This window comes from Pongo abelii, chromosome 3 (genome assembly GCF_028885655.2).
Source record: "Pongo abelii isolate AG06213 chromosome 3, NHGRI_mPonAbe1-v2.0_pri, whole genome shotgun sequence".
NCBI lineage: Eukaryota > Metazoa > Chordata > Mammalia > Primates > Hominidae > Pongo > Pongo abelii.
Window position 1 is genome coordinate 133,584,724 of NC_071988.2, and position 16,181 is coordinate 133,600,904.

General features: G+C 37.4%; 1 protein-coding gene across 1 annotated transcript; it reads right to left on the minus strand.

Annotated features, from left to right (window-relative positions):
• Positions 1 to 287: 287 nt before the first annotated feature.
• LOC129059055 (histone-lysine N-methyltransferase SETMAR-like) lies at positions 288 to 2,177 on the minus strand. Its single transcript, XM_054554324.2, has one exon. The coding sequence runs from the start codon at positions 1,489 to 1,491 to the stop codon at positions 1,048 to 1,050; it is 444 nt and encodes a 147-aa protein (XP_054410299.1). The 5' UTR covers positions 1,492 to 2,177; the 3' UTR covers positions 288 to 1,047.
• Between the last annotated feature and the right edge of the window lie 14,004 nt (positions 2,178 to 16,181).

Genomic DNA, 16,181 nt, shown 5'->3' on the forward strand with positions numbered 1-16,181 from the left:
AATGTTCATTTTACTTTCCTGCTCTAAGACAAAGTGGGCCAGCTACCCACTGAGGGACTCTTCCCAAGTAGAGGCTGTTGTATCTACAATACCCCAAGCTCCTTAGTTTCAGCCACAGCCAGATGTCAGTCTATTCTGCCCGTTATTAAAATCCAAAACCTATAAACTTAACTTCAATTGCAAGAAACTTCCCTTGGCTAATTATTATGTTTTTGTTTTTGTTTTTGCTTTGAGGTGCAGTCTCCCTCTGTCGCCCAGGCTGGAGTGCAGTAGCATGATCTCAGCTCCCTGCAACCTCTGCTTCCTGAATTCAAGCAATTCTCCTGCCTCAGCCTCCAGAGTAGCTGGGATTACAAGCATGCGCCACCATGCCCGGCTAATAGAGGCTAATTATTATGTTGGTGCAAAAGTAATTGCGGTTTTAGACCATCAATTTTAAATCTTTATAACTAGGCTCAAATACATCTTTAGTAATCACAATAGGAACCATTAAAATTAACACATTTTTGCCAATGAGAAATAAGTTTGTTTATTCCTGTAGCATAAAAATCTGTGCTTCGGGATTTGGCAAACTCTTAGAAAGCATTTTCTGCATCCTGCTGGTTGTAGAAGGTTTTCCCTGCAAAACAAACAAAGAAAAAATTGTCGAGATACTTGAAAAAGTGGTAGTCAGTTGGCAAGAAATCATGTGAATATGGTGGATGAGGTGAAATTTTGTAACCCAATTCGTTCAACTTTTGAAGCATTGGTTGTGCGACGTGTGGTCGTGAGTTGTCATGGAGAAGAATTGAGCCCTTTCTGTTGACCAGTGCTGGTTGCAGGCATTGCGGTATTTGGTGCACCTCATAGATTTGCTGAGCATATTTCTCAGATGTAATTATTTCACCAGGATTCAGAAAGATGTAGTGGATCAGACCGGCAGCAGACCACCAAACAGTGACCAAGTTTGGGCTTGGGAAGTGCTTTGGATCTTCTCGGTCCAACCACTGAGCTGGTCATCATCAGCTGTCATATAAAATCCACTTTTTGTCGCACATCACAATCCGATCAAGAAATGGTTCGTTTGTTGTTACGTAGAATAAGAGAAGATGACACTTTAAAACGATGATTTTTTTTATTTTCGCTCAACTCATGAGGCACCCAGTTATCGAGCTGTTTCACCTTTCCTGTTTGCTTCAAATGCCAAACTACTGTAGAAAGATCGACATTGAGTTCTTCGGCAACTTCTTGAGTAGTTGTAAGAGAATCAACTTCGATAATTGCTTTCATTTGGTCTTTGTCAACTTCTGATGGCCAGCCACTATGCTCCTCATCTTCAAGGTTCTTGTCTCCTTTGCAAAACTTGAACCACCACTGCACTGTACGTTTGTTAGCAGTTCCTGAGCCAAATGTGTTGTTGATATGGCAAGTTGTCTTCACTGCTTTACAACCCATTTTGAACTGAAATACGAAAATTGCTCGAATTTGTTTTTTGTCTAACATCATTTCCATAGTCTAAAATAAACAGCAAGTAATAAGTCATAAGCAAAAAAAAAAATAAAGTGAGAAATGCCCATTAAAATGATGTATAATATAACCACATTTATTTAAGAATGCATTCCAATATCAAACAGCAAATTCCAACAATGCAAAAACCACAATTACATTTGCACCAACCTAATGGGTTTATTTCTAAGAGAAAATTATCTCTTAAGATTTTGGCACCTCTCTCAGATTGTAGCATTGGAAAGTCTTGTCTTCTTGCATAGAACGTTACATTGGTAGTAAACCCAGACAGCATGCCTTATTTGAAGAGCCTTCACCTTTTGCCCAAATCTAGCTTATTTAGAACCTTTTAATTACCCTCTGGGCCTGTGTTGTCAGCTTCCCATATATGCCTATGAAACCCATAGGCCTATATCCGATCTATCCATCCACCCATCTCCAATATAGCTGTATATTTTTTTTCAGCTAGAAAAGCAGCCTTAGAAGAACCTTTATCTGAAGATTCTACTGAATATTTACTAATGGCTCTGAAGTTTGTGACCCCTAGTGCCTTGTGAGGAGCAAACTGTTTTTCACTTGCCACTAAGAAGAGCCTTAAGTATTATTCTCTTCTGATCTCTTACTCTAGAGATTCTCCACCTGATAGACATTAGAATCACCTGGGGAGCACTGCAAAGAGGCTATTGCCAGGACCTCACCACCATATATTCCAGTAAAATTGCTTTGTGGAGAGGCCCAGATCTCAGTATTTTTTTTAATTCTCCAGCTAATTCTAATGTGCAGCCACCATTGAAAAACCACTATCATACTTTTCAGCTGAGTTTATAACAGTTCCGACTTCTTTGTTGACTCTTTTGTGGCCTTCCACAAGTAAGGCCAATGCTACTTGTTAGTTTTAAGAACCCTCTATCCTACCTTCCTTTGCATTCTGGTGAACACATTGTGTTTTCCTAATTTAATAATTTAGATTTCATCTTGTGAAATCCCATATTGTAGCAATTATGAAATCAATGATCACTGTCTTCCCAAAGCATCTGTTGTTCATATAATTTTTATCTGCCATCATTTCAGAGTCAGATAATTTCATTCAGGCTCATTCTCTCGTCCAACCAAGATCTAGTCCAACTGCATCTATTCTTATTCTACCAGGTTGCTGACTGACAAGCCTCATCACTGCTGCACATTCCCTTGAATTTCACAATTTTTAGTTATGTTCCCACAAGACACAGCCTGCAGAGTCATCTGCCATACTGTTGAACTCATTTGGATATTCTTTCAGAATCTTACATTGACCTTCTCCCAAATCAATAATCATACAGTCTTTTGATACAATCTTTCTATGTTTAATATAGCATAACTAGTTTTGTGGAGAATACAGGGTCCAGGAAAGGTGTCGGCAGACTTAAGGGACCATTTTACATTAATCTCCTGGATCTTACTATTAATCTCTTGGATCTTACTATCTGGAAAGTCATTCCAGTTTGCTCTCCATGATCTTCATCCTAGTCTTCTGATAAATTTCTCTGGGAAAAAGTCATAGTTTCTGATCAATAACAACTCAAATATATACCCATCTTGTGATTTTTCTTGGCCCCTCCTTAAGAAAGCTTGATCCTGGATATACTTCTTTTATTCCCACTGTTTTCAATTTGTACTGCATTTTGGTATCTTATTTTCCACTCTTTACTTTCTCCTAAGTCTTTGAGGGTGGAGGTTTTCTCTTAAGGACATACCTCTGTTCTTTTAATAGAGTCAGCTTTATTTTCTTGTTTTATTCTTTGTTCTCCCTCAGCTCTTAAGGTAGCAAGATTGAAACTCCAGTTTATCTTTGACATCCTGGGAAAAACGTGATTCCTAGAGATAGAAATCAGGACATTTTTAATAAATAGTTTTTGTTAACAAAACATTTGATTTAAAAAATAGTCTTGATTTAGAAAAGTATATATAAATGAACAGTACAATGACTTATTACAAAATGAACAAACCCATGCAACCATCACCTAAGGCAAAAATTAGAAAATTCCCACAAGCAACCCAGAAGCAATCTTCTTGCTACCTGCCAATCATTACTCTCATTACCTCAAAATGTACCCACCAATCTTGACTTCTACCACCACTTCCTATTTTTGAACTTTATATAAATTAAAACATATTTTTTAAAATTTCTGGCTTCTTTCACTCAATGCTATACTTATAAAATGCAATCATGCTGTTGCATGTGCAATAATGTAGCCATTTTTATCACAGTATAGTAATTCATTTTATAAATATATCAAGATATATTTATTTCTATTTTACCATTAGTAGACATTTACTATTGAAAGTCTTGAAAATTATGAGCAACTTAGGATCTATGAATTCTATCAGTAGCTGTGAAATTATCTTGGCATTAAACTATTACAAATAACACTGCTTTGAATATTCTTATACGTCTCTTTTGGTTGGTGTAAGTGTTTGACTTTGTCGGACACACACCTATGGAGTAGAATTGCTGGCCATATGGATCAACTGTGCCAGGATCTAGTTGATGCAGTTTCATGCCCAAGGCTTTGGTATATTTTGAAAAAGTTAAATAATGACTTTTTTTTACATTTACCAGTATATATATATCCCAGAAAGACATAACTGATCTAACAAAATAATACACTGTGGTGGAAGTAAGTGATATGATTGTAGCTGAACAATTTCCAATATTTAGGCAGAAATGTCATATACTTGAAAAGACGATTAACCATTTATCACAATCTCATAGGCCTAGATCATAGAAGGCTCTGTGAGTCAGGTTACGATGTTTGCCTTAGATTCTCTGGGTAATAGATACTGAGCAACAGAGTGACCTGGATGGAGTTATCCTTTAGGGAGACATCCTGACAGAATGGTGTGAAGTGAAATGAAGCTGAACTGAAGTCAGTGAGCCATTTAGAATCTTCTCATGAAAGTCCAGAGAAAACACAGGGAGGGATCAAGCTAGAGCAATGACAGTGGATGCCAATCACTCTACAAGGAAAAATTGAAGGTTGGGAGACAGGAAAGTTTTCCTGTCCTGGCTGGAGAAGCAATTTTTAATGACTATATAGCCTGTTCTTTGTAAAATTTCCTATCCATTTTCTCAGGAAGAGACAAGACAGGAGAACTTTAGTGGTCAATCACCCTTCTAAGAATCAATTAATAAAGATATCAATAAATACTGATTACATTTCCTCAAACTGATATTTTAAGTGGGGGAAGTAAAAGGCTGAATTAAAGATAATATAACAGTCTTATATTTATGTAATTTCTAAGGTAGCTGCATTGCTTGTCAGTGTATACTTAATGTATGATGAAAGTTCAGAACTGATTTTTTTCCTTTGGGATTTTTAATAATAATTATTTACTGCATTTTCAAAGACCTTATCTATATCAGCAGGATGCTATATTCTATGACAAGCAATTCAAGATTCATACTTCTTAGTAGTGGCCTCTTTTTGGAGACTTCAGAAAATGCCAGGCAGGGGGTGATAACAGAGAAAGAGCTTAAGAAATGTTGCACCAAAAATGAATCCAGAAACCAGTCTTTCTTTGTAGTAGTTCCATGACATTCAAATGTACCAAGAGCATCACCATTGACTTTTCACAGGTTAGAGACATCTTGCAATTTCTAGCCAAACTTCAACTTTGGTTCCAACTTTATATGACTAAGAACAAATTGATTCAACTTAAAAAGAAAAATTGTTATTCCTTTATACAATAAGAATAAGAGGATTAGGAGGGAAAAATGTTTACCTCACAGAAGTACAGCAGATTGCACGGAATTGTTCTAACAATTTTAGTCATGCTAATAAAGTCACTGGATTTCCACTCTCATGAGGGAGTTTCTCAAATTACTCAAAAATCTGCTTTGGGTGTTTTTGCTTTCAGAAGCTCAGAAATTACTAGTGGGGGATAATTAATATCTTCCCGCAGAGACAAGAACAGAATCACCAAGAGAACTAAAGGAAAAGCAGGAAAATGGAGCGTTCAGTGCAATGTGCTCGGGAGAATCTGACTGTGAATCTAATGCCAACTCAGCTGCCACTTACAGCCACATCTTCTTTAAAATATAAACTAAAAAAAAATTACATTTTGCTGTCGTGCTAAACCCCTATCCACTCCAGGTTCAAGAGGCTGAAGAAGAGACCCAGAGCCAGTGAACAAGATGTGGAGTTTTACTGGTGGCTTACATAGAGGGGAGAGAGTCCAGCTGCAGCAGGCTGAACAGGAGAACCACAACCACTTGCAAAGGCATGCAGTTTATATAGCATTTTCACTGAGCACCCTTCCCCTATCAACCTCCACCTGACAACCTTCATTCAACACAAAACTCAAGGCCTTCATGTCCCATATGACCAGTATTCCACAGGACAAGTCGGGGCTCAGATGTTCCTCACAGAAAAGGAATGGATTGCCAAGTTAGCCACTGCCATATTCCCTAGCTTGGAACATACATTCAGGTACATCTGTCATACAGGCTTAGTTTCAAGACATGCTTAAGTTGTTTCTATCAGATGTGTTTACCATGTATTTTTTCAATAGCTTTCTTCAAGAATCACAGCCAGGATGAGGAAGACTTGAAAACAGCACTGTGATCAGAAATGTATTATCCCTTCAGCACAATTTTTCTGATTTTTGTCATTTTGCAAGTCAACATGCAGGGACACCTTGCAAAAATACACTCAAGCACCTATGTGTACTGTTTATATTTAAGGTTTGTGTTTCTATGTCATTCTTCGCTAATATCCAAGATAGCCCTAGGCACTCCTAAAACTATACCAACATTACAAAGTGTCAAGTTAGCACCCCCAAAAAATTATCTCACAGTTACGTTTTTAGGACATTCCAAATTCGTGGGCTCAGAGGCCTTTCTTGGAGCTCTATCACAGAGGAAGAGACAAGTATATAATGGGCCAGGAGGCTTTCTGTTGTTCTTTCTGTCAAAAATCATTCAGACATGATGTTTATTTGTAGTAGCATTTTTGTCTGGGCTAAAGGAAGATGGATGAACTAAAACCTACTTGGGCTTTTCATTAATGGCCCAAATCAATCATTGCAAAAGGCCACTGCATTACCTCAAGGAGAGGATGGAAGCAATGGCATTTTGGTCAAGAGAGAGATGACTTTACTTCACTGATGGTAATTTTAATCATAAATAATTTATTAATGTCCTACCCCTTGGGGGTGGACAGATTCTTGATTTATTTATATTAGTGTGGTAAATTGAATCAACTAACTTTACTAAAAGATTAGAAAAATGTTAACCCTATGAAAAGGTAGTAAACAAGCAAGCTACATTCTGTCCTATGTGGTAATATAAGAGATCAACAAAAGGGGGTTTGCATCATATTTTCCACAATACAACCTTTCAAAGTAAAAAAATAATAATTTTGTGGATTTTGCTGAATATGATGAAACTCCATTGGACCGTGAATTTGAGGTAGGATGGAGTTATCAAAGGTTTTGCAAAAGATCACATTTATAGTTCAGAGCTGCCTCAGCTCAGAAGTGTCCTTCATTTATACTCCCTAGTGTATTCACTAAGATAGTAAACAAAAGAAGCTTCATGAATGTAGAATTAGTAGATATCATTTCTGCACTAGTTGGTTTCCAGGTCTTTGGGTTCCATAGCAATTGGCATTAGCAAAGATCACAGCCTAGGGGATGGTTAAAATACAATTGTATTCACACTTTTTTTCTCCTGCAATAGAAGAGCTATTTTCAATTTGATTGAACACATGTATGGGATATAGTCCTAAGAGAATGATGAATTTAGCTTAGAACAACACTCAGAGGATAAACATATCCCTGTTCTGTGGAATATGCCCACTTTCAACAATGAAGGTGACCCTGCAACAGGAAGTACTTGGCTGGACTAATTGTTTCCTAGGCTCTTGACCCCAATGTATTACAACCCAGGACACTTAAATAACTTGCAACTAAGACTGTAATACCTCTATCAGTGAATGCTAGAGATGAAGAAATGCCTTATCTAAAAAAAATAAAAATAAAAATAAATAAATAAATAAAAAGAAGAAACACAAATTGAAGGCTACCAAGCTTGGTATTGATCCTGGTAAAGTTTGTGAAACAAGTCATCAGTGGATGGTTTGTGAGCATTGTGAAGGAGGGTCACTGGATGAAAGATGGAATAACTAAGAGGACACCATCTTGTCCTTTTTCCTTTTCATTTATTTTGTTTATAGTGTCACTAGAGCAGTTTATTTATTTGGGAAATGCAGCCCCTCTGGGAAAAAAAAACAAAAAACGCTAGTACAAATTTAAAAAGTAAAGAAAGCTGAAGGTGATGGTTCTTTGCCAGAAAATAAAAGTTTGGAAGTAGCAAGTGTGAAAAAATAAATTTGATGGTAGTTTAGAAATAAGACATAAACAAGTTCACTATGTGATCTATAAAAGAAACAAGAAAAAATTTCATTAAAATAATTCAATATTTCTTCCAGACCCAAAAAAAATAGTATTTGCTACAGTGATACTTGCAAATTTTGAAGTCTCAACACAGAAGGTATTATTACCTACAGCATGAATTATTAATTTTGATTCACAGAATCAAAATTACTAGAACTTCCTGAATAGATTTTACTATACAATAATCATTCTTCAAATTTAGAAGGTCTTCTGCCTTTATTTTGCTGATGAGGCTACTGAGACCCAAGTATTTTTAATGAAAATTGATAAATAAAAGGGGGAATTTAAAATCCAAGTCTCATACAGGTCTATGTACCATACTGTCTTCTACATACCTGAAAATTCAACTTTAGTTATATTTTCTTTATACCCTTTGATATGGTTGGGCTGTGTCCCCACCCAAATCTCAACTTGAATTGTAGCTCCCATAATTTCCACGTATCATGGAAGGGACCTGGTGGGAGGTAATTAAATCATGGGGGCGGGTCTCTCCTATGCTGTTCTCATGATAGTGAATAAGTCTCACAAGATCTGATGGTTTTATAAAGGGCAGTTCCCCTGCACACACTCTGTTGCCTGCCACCATGTAAGACATGACTTTGCTCCTCCTTCATCTTCCACCATGATTGTGAGGCCTCCCCACCAAAGTGGGACTGCAAGTCAATTAAACCTCTTTCTTTTGTAAATTACCCAGTTTCGGGTATGTCTTCATTAGCAGCGTGAGAACAGACTAATATACCCTCTCATGCATCAGATGGTGAATATGGATTTGGCTGCCCCTTACCAAGCAATTCAAGATGGGTACATAAGAAAAAAAAAATCAGTGTATAAGTTGCAAATGTAAAATTCTAGGTAAAGACTACAAATAATAATAATTAGAGGAGAAAAAATGAAAGGTACTAGTATTTTTATATCAATTACAGAGATAAAAGATCTTTAAAGTTTATCTAAAATTTTATGCAGGAAATATCACAGATTTCATTTTGTAATTTTGAAATGAAGAAATAATGTATCCAATGTGTTCCTAACCCTCCCTATTAGCCATCCTCTATTTTATTACTATACTATTTCTTTGGCTCAGTATTTGTGATTTTTTAAAATTACACTGTTTATACATTTATTAATTTGCTTATTGTCTGTCTTTGCCTGAATTTTATCTTTTTCTAAAATTAAGTTATTTGTACATTTATTTATTATCTCTCACTTGTATGGAATTTTGTCTGCTTTGTTGATATCTGATTCCTAAGTAGTATCTGAAATATGCTAAGAATTCAATACATATTCTCTAAAAACAATTTAAAATATGAAAACATATACACATAATATGTGATATATATATTTGCTAGGTGAACGATGTTAATTTAACACACGTACATATTTGCTAAAATTCTAACTAAATTTCTTCCTTTTAGCATTGCTACTTTTTCTAAGAATAATGAGCAACTCAGCCCTTCTTTTATTTGCAAGGTCTCCACATTTTCTAGAACATCAATAGAAAGGTTTAAACCTCAAAATATTAAAATGATGGCCTATGGATTGTCTGGATATATCACATTTCTCATGATAATCCTACTAAAAACATGTATTTTATTAATATTTAACCTTTGAAGCAGGAATGTATTTAAATATTTTAATATATTTGCTGATTATCTTAAGAAGGCACATATGTCAAATTTTAATACATTATATCTTATTTGGAAATAACAGGAATCTTGGCCTTGTAGTATTGCTAGACCTATAAAATAAAGTATGATCTCATGAGAAAATAGGGGCAAATGTAGATGTCTGGTGGAAAGAAAACAAATGCAAGCACAAAGGCTAAGTTGAAATATAATAGAGTATTGATACAAGGGAAGAACTTAACTAAAAAGTAAAATAAAGCCTTAGGAAACTCTTCAAATGCTGCCACAAAAGCACAATGCTCGCGTTAGTGTTTGTCTAGACTCCATTTATATCATTATTATTTCCAATTGGGTCTACACTAAACATCAAGTCAAAATTATTTCTGAACACTGGTTCCAGATTATGTCAGATGTTGTGGGTTGTACTTTTAAAATAAACTATCAAATATATAGTAGCCATCTGCCTTAGAATTTTCTGTTTCTTGTTTTTTTAAGGCATAACAGGCAAAAATAGAATCAAATAAAGGAAAACAGCTGTGATGGAAAACTTTGCAAAGCTGATAATTTCACTCTTAAACTAGCACTGAAATTAACACATTAGTCATTTTGAATAACCAGATTTGTCTTTTTATTAAAAACTGGTGTCCGGGTGCGGGTGGCTCATGCCTGTAATCCCAGCACTTTGGGAGGCCGAAGCAGGAGGATCATGAGGTCAGGAGTTCAAGACCAGCCTGGCCAACATGGCGAAACCCCACCTCTACTAAAAATACAAAAATTAGCCGGCATGGTGGCGCTTGCCTGTAATCTCAGCTACTGAGGAGACTGAGGCAGGAGAATCCCTTGAACTCAGGAAGCAGAGGTTGCAATGAGCTGAGATCATGCCATTGCACTCCAGCCTGGGCAACAAGAGCAAGACTTTATCTCAAAAAAAAAAAAGAAAACTGGTTTTGGATTTTTATAATTAAATTTTCTAATTACATTAGCATCACTTTGTCTCAAGTCATTTATGCTGAAGGAGAATATTATAAAATCTTAAATTTGCACAAACTAAAAATGGCATGCCATTGACATTTATATAACCTACTGATATAAAGATTTTACCTAAACTTACCATTTGAAATGGCAGTGAGTTGGCAGCTCCATAAATTAGCCTCTCACAACTTCCCATTTGAAATGTGTTTATATGATAGAAATGATATTGCCAGAATTTTGAAGAAATTCCTATAAATGATAAGGTTAATCTAACTTATCAACTGTAAAGTCTAACAAAAAATCTAACTTATAAAAAATATTTTCCTACCTGAAAAAATACAAGAAGAAAAATGTTATCTACTTATTGTCTCTTCATGGATTCAGAGCTCTTAGGCCTGTATCTTTGCTCCAGATCATTATTACTCCCCACCCTGTCACATAAAACTCACTGAGAAATGCATGCAATTTTGCCACACTCTCCACTGCTTTCCTGTTACAGTAATCACAGCCTTTGCCATCTGGCCCACAGTCTTCCTCTCCACGTTAAACCCTGCCATCTGTCGGAAGGACTTCAGCGTCCCATCACTAACCCACCCTTCTCAGTTCCTGGGCCTGCTGGTTCCAAGTCACCTTTACTTCCACATGCAACTCAACCACCCACAACTAGATTTATACCTCAGTCTTAGTTACAACCACAAATGCTCCACCTCCAAAAATACTCCAGGTGGTTTCCTGCATTCTCCCCGTAACTGCTTTTCCTTCCCACCTGCTTATTCAGCTACTCCTACAACGGTGCTTTGGCCTCATTAGATCACCAGACAGTTGATGGCTCTCCCAATATGTAAGAACTCTTCCTTCTTTACTTTTTTGTTATCCAAGTACAATCATGCACCCCATAATGATGCTTCAGTCAACGAAGGACTTCCCAAAAAATAATATAGCTGAAAAATTCCTTTTGCCTGCTGACATCATAGATGTCCTAATGTCACAGCACAACGTATTACTCATGTGTCTGTGGTGATGTTTGTATAAACAAACCTACTATGCTACCAGTTGTATAAAAGCATAACACATACAATTATCTACAGTATATAATTCTTGATAATAAGCAACAATGTTACTGGTTTATATATTTACTACACCTTTATCATTATTTTAGAGTATACTCTTTCTACTTATTAAAAAGAAATTTAGTTGTAAAACAGGCAGGTCCTTCAGGAGGTATCCAGAAGAAGGCATCGTTATCATAGGAGATAACAGCTCCATGTGTGTTACTGCCCCTGAAGACCTTCCAGTGGGACAAGATGTGGAGGTGGAGACAGTGATATTGATGATCCTGACCCTGCGTAGGCCTAGGCTAGTGTATGTGTTTGTGTCTTGGTTATGAACAAAAGAGCTTAAAAAGTAAAAAATAAAAATAAAAGTAAACATTTTCAAATACAAGAAAGTTTATAGAAAATGATATAAAGAAGGAAAATATTTTTTGTTCAGCTGTACCTGTGTTTGTGTTTTAAGTCTTATTACAAAGGAATCAAAACATTAAAAAAAATGAAAAGTTTATAAAGTTAAAAAGTTATTCACACTTCGGGGACTGTTGTGGGGTGGGGGGAGCGGGGAGGGATAGCATTGGGAGATATACCTAATGCTAGATGACGAGTTGGTGGGTGCAGCGCACCAGCATGGCATATATATACATATGTAACTTACCTGCACATTGCGCACATGTACCATAGAGCCTAAAGTATAATAATAATAATAATAATAAAAGGAAAAAAAAGTTATGATAAGCTAGGGTTAACGTATTATTGAAGAAAGAAGAATATTTTTATAGGTTTAGTATAGCCAAAGGGCACAGTGTTGATAAAGTCTACAGTAGTGTACAGTAACGCCCTAGGCCTTCACATTCCCTCACCACTCACTCACTGACTCACCTGCAATAACTTCCACTCCTGCAAGCTCCATTCATGGTAAGTAACCTCTCCAGGTATACCATTTTTAATCTTCTATATCACACTTTTACTAAACCATTTTTATTTTTAGATTCACAAATACTTATCACTGTATTATAATTAATTGCCTATATTTAGTACAGTAACATGCTGTATAGGTTTGTAGCCTAGGAGGAATAGGCCATACTGTGTAGCCCAAGTGTACAGTAGACTATACCGTCCAGGTGTGTATAAGTACACTATGAGATTCTCACAATGACAAAATTGCCTAACAACACATTTCATACATAGCAATTATAGCCAGCTGGAAGATATAAAGGGGAAAAATACTTCCTTTACAATATCAATAAAAGAGGTTTTAAAAAAATACTTAGTATGTAATTTAGCATTAGGTCCAGCTTCATACAACAACAACAAATAAACAGTGGCTTAGTCACACAGTGGTTATTGTTTCATGTGAAATGTCCCATGGTCCAATCCAAGACAGGAACAGCTGTTTTACATATCCCAGGGCTCCCAGGCTCCCTCCAGCTTTCTGCTCTGGCCCTGGTGTCCCATTCTTACTACAAGAAAGAAGAAAGAGAAGAGCATGCCCCTCGCTTGGAAAACACTCCTGAAAATTGCACATACCACTTCCACTCATATCCCACTGTCTAAAACTCAGTCATATGGCCAGGCTTAACTGCAAGACAGGCTGTGAAATGTAGCCTTTGTTCTGAGTGGTCATACGCCAGCTAAGATTCAGAGCTTCCACTATCGGGAAAGAAAAGGGGAAATGATACTGGGAGAAAACTAGCAGTCTCTGTCACACCTAAGAATAAGTTTAAGAAAAAAAATATGTAATATCTCTAAGAAGTACTTTCAAATTGCCTGTTAGATACAAAATAGGATCTAAACAAATACAAAGCACACCACATTCTTGAGTGAGCAAAGAGAGATTTTCCCTTGATAATCCACAAAAAAGTTCTAATAGCCATGAATTTGGATCCCTCAAGTAGTATAGCATAAATTTGTATAAAACAAAACTGTTAAGTATATGTGTAAACGGCAGAAACACAATTATAGTAATAGATCTCAACCTTTGGCAGATCAAACAAAAATAAGGCCATACTTATTTTTAATGGTAGAATAAATAACATCCAGATGGCAGCTAAGGTCGTCTTTCTGTCAAAAATAAAATTGGCAAATGCCCCCATTACTTGTCTGGCAAAGGTTCAATGGCCTCCCCAAAACTTCTGAGAATCTCCATGTCTTTCATTCTTGAGATTCCCTCCGGCCTTGTCCCTGCCCTCTGAATCTCATTAGTTCTTGTCTCCTGTCTCAGTCCCCTTTATACATTCCGCATAGACCCAGATGAGGGACACAGACCCTTTTCTTCATCTAGCTAACAACAGCTCACAAAGGCCTTTTTTGTTTATACTCAAGTCAACTGAAAGTTTGGGGCAGTGGAGTGGGATTACAGCCCTGACCAGCAAACTGCTTATAAGCACACACAGGCAGACTTCTTTTAGAAGTCTTCAGGCTTTGGCTACCACACTGCAACAAATTTCTCCCTCAAATTCCTGGTAAATCTAGCTTCTTGCCTTGTTACCTGGTTCTCGCTTGCCTTAAGAATTCTGTCCTAACATTTCCCTGTTTCTCTGTTTTCAGGTCTACCCCATTCTGCATCATCTCAGAAAATAAATTTTGCTTAATTTTTTAAATATTAGAGATAACTCCAACAAGTAGCACGGGTGAAACATATTGGGGGGCTATAATATCACCATAATTTCCCTCAGACTCCATAGAGTCACGCAAAATAAACATATACTCAACAGTGCACTGCAGCCAGCTCATAGTTGCTCATAAGAGTGGATTATAAGATCTCTTCCCTACTCTCCATGCAGTAACTTCACATCAGTAGGTTGAAATCCTCATAGTGAAAATATTTACAACATAGAAGCTGGCAAACACTCCGAATATCAGTGATTTTTTGTTTTGGCTTGGTTTGGGATTGAGGTTTTTTTTGTGGTTTTTAGTGAGATGTTTGTTTGAGGAGCCTACTTACCAGCACAACACTGCCTAAATCCTAAGAAAACTGTGTTTAATGTGCAAATGAAGATTCAAGTCTGTTGACTTATGTTCCTCCCACACGAGCCAGCGAAACCCTCCAAGGCAGTGATAAGAAGAGGGAGAAGACTTTAAGCAAAAGATGACTCCATCGCTTGGATCCACAGAGACCACAGGAACATGACACTCTGCCTATTCTAGTCCATGTAACAACATTGATTAAAACAGTTGAGGCAACACGGATATGAAACTGCATAATTTAGTAACTAAAAATCATTAATTAAACTGAACTGACCAGAGTTCAATCCTGAGAACAAAGAAACACTATTATGCCACATTCTTTCTTTTTTTTTTTTTTTTTGAGACAGAGTTTCACTCTTGTTGCCCAACAACAAGAGCTGGAGTACAATGGCATGATCTCAGCTTACTGTAACCTCCGCCTCTCAGGTTCAAGCAATTCTCCTGCCTCAGCCTCCCAAGTAGGTGGGATTACAGGCACCTGCCACCACACCCAACTAATTTTTGTATTTTTAGTAGAGACGGGGTTTCACCATGTTGGCCAAGCTGGTCTCGAACTCCTGACCTCAGGTGACCCACCCACCTCGGCCTCCCAAGATGCTGGGATTGTAGGTGTGAGCCACCATGCCTAGCCTATTATACCACATTCTAAAGTGAGGCACTAGGGATCAATATCTCTCACACGATCTAGTGAAAAGCAACCCCCAGCGTGTCCCCATCCCTGCCCATCCCAACCAGCTATATAAGGAGAAGACTGGAGGGAGAGAGGGAAGAGTTGCTATAGTCACTGGGCTTGTGTGGACTATAGTGTTCATGGAGAAAGGTGCTACCCAGCCCTTAAGCCAAGGTGGCAGGAAGGGATTTGACGATTACTGAATGGGATTTGACGATTACTGAATAGAATTTCTTACTGCCTTCAAGATGAGTGACTGCCTTGCATTTGGAGAAAGACTATACTATCTATCTGCTAGGACTTGCTGACCATTCCCTATGAATTAAAGAGAGATGATGGCAGGCTAAGAAAGAGGAAGACAGTGCAGCAGCCAAGTTAACATTTAAAATGGTAAGGGTGTGTGAGTTTCTTATAGGTCCAAGGACACCAGAAAAGGAGCTAGTCTTGAGTCCTTTTTGCCAATTGCTCATCCAAGAGGCTATCCTCCAGGCAAAATGGCTCCAGCAGGGGGAAGCTGTAGGATCCATCTCTGTGGATAGGAGCTGAATACAAGGAATTACAAGTACTTGTGCCAAAGAAGATGCTCCTTGCAACAAAACTGAGCCATCGGAAATTCTCACAGGACAAGGCAAAAAACTCACATACACCTTCCATAAGAACAACTCTTTCAATGCCTGCACACAAAGATGCCATCAGGAGAAGCCTGTCAAGATTATTAGCAGAAGAGCAACATAAACCTGCATGAGCCAACAAAGGAAGAAGCACAACTACCCCTGGGTAAAGCAGATTGGCATTCTGGCACTTTCTTTCTTAAACTGTTGTCCCCAAACACAGAAGTTAGAGTCCGGATGAGGGGTAAAAGTGAGGGAGCACAAGAACAGGCCAAGTTAATCTCCCCACTCAAAAACCCTTGAAATATGGCATTAAGTCATGATGTGATATGGGAACGCTTTAGATCAAGAATGAAAGGGGAACTTT

Excerpts from the sequence above, each read along its gene's own strand:
- LOC129059055 (XM_054554324.2), bottom strand. The coding sequence starts at position 1,491 with ATGGAAATGATGTTAGACAAAAAACAAATTCGAGCAATTTTCGTATTT.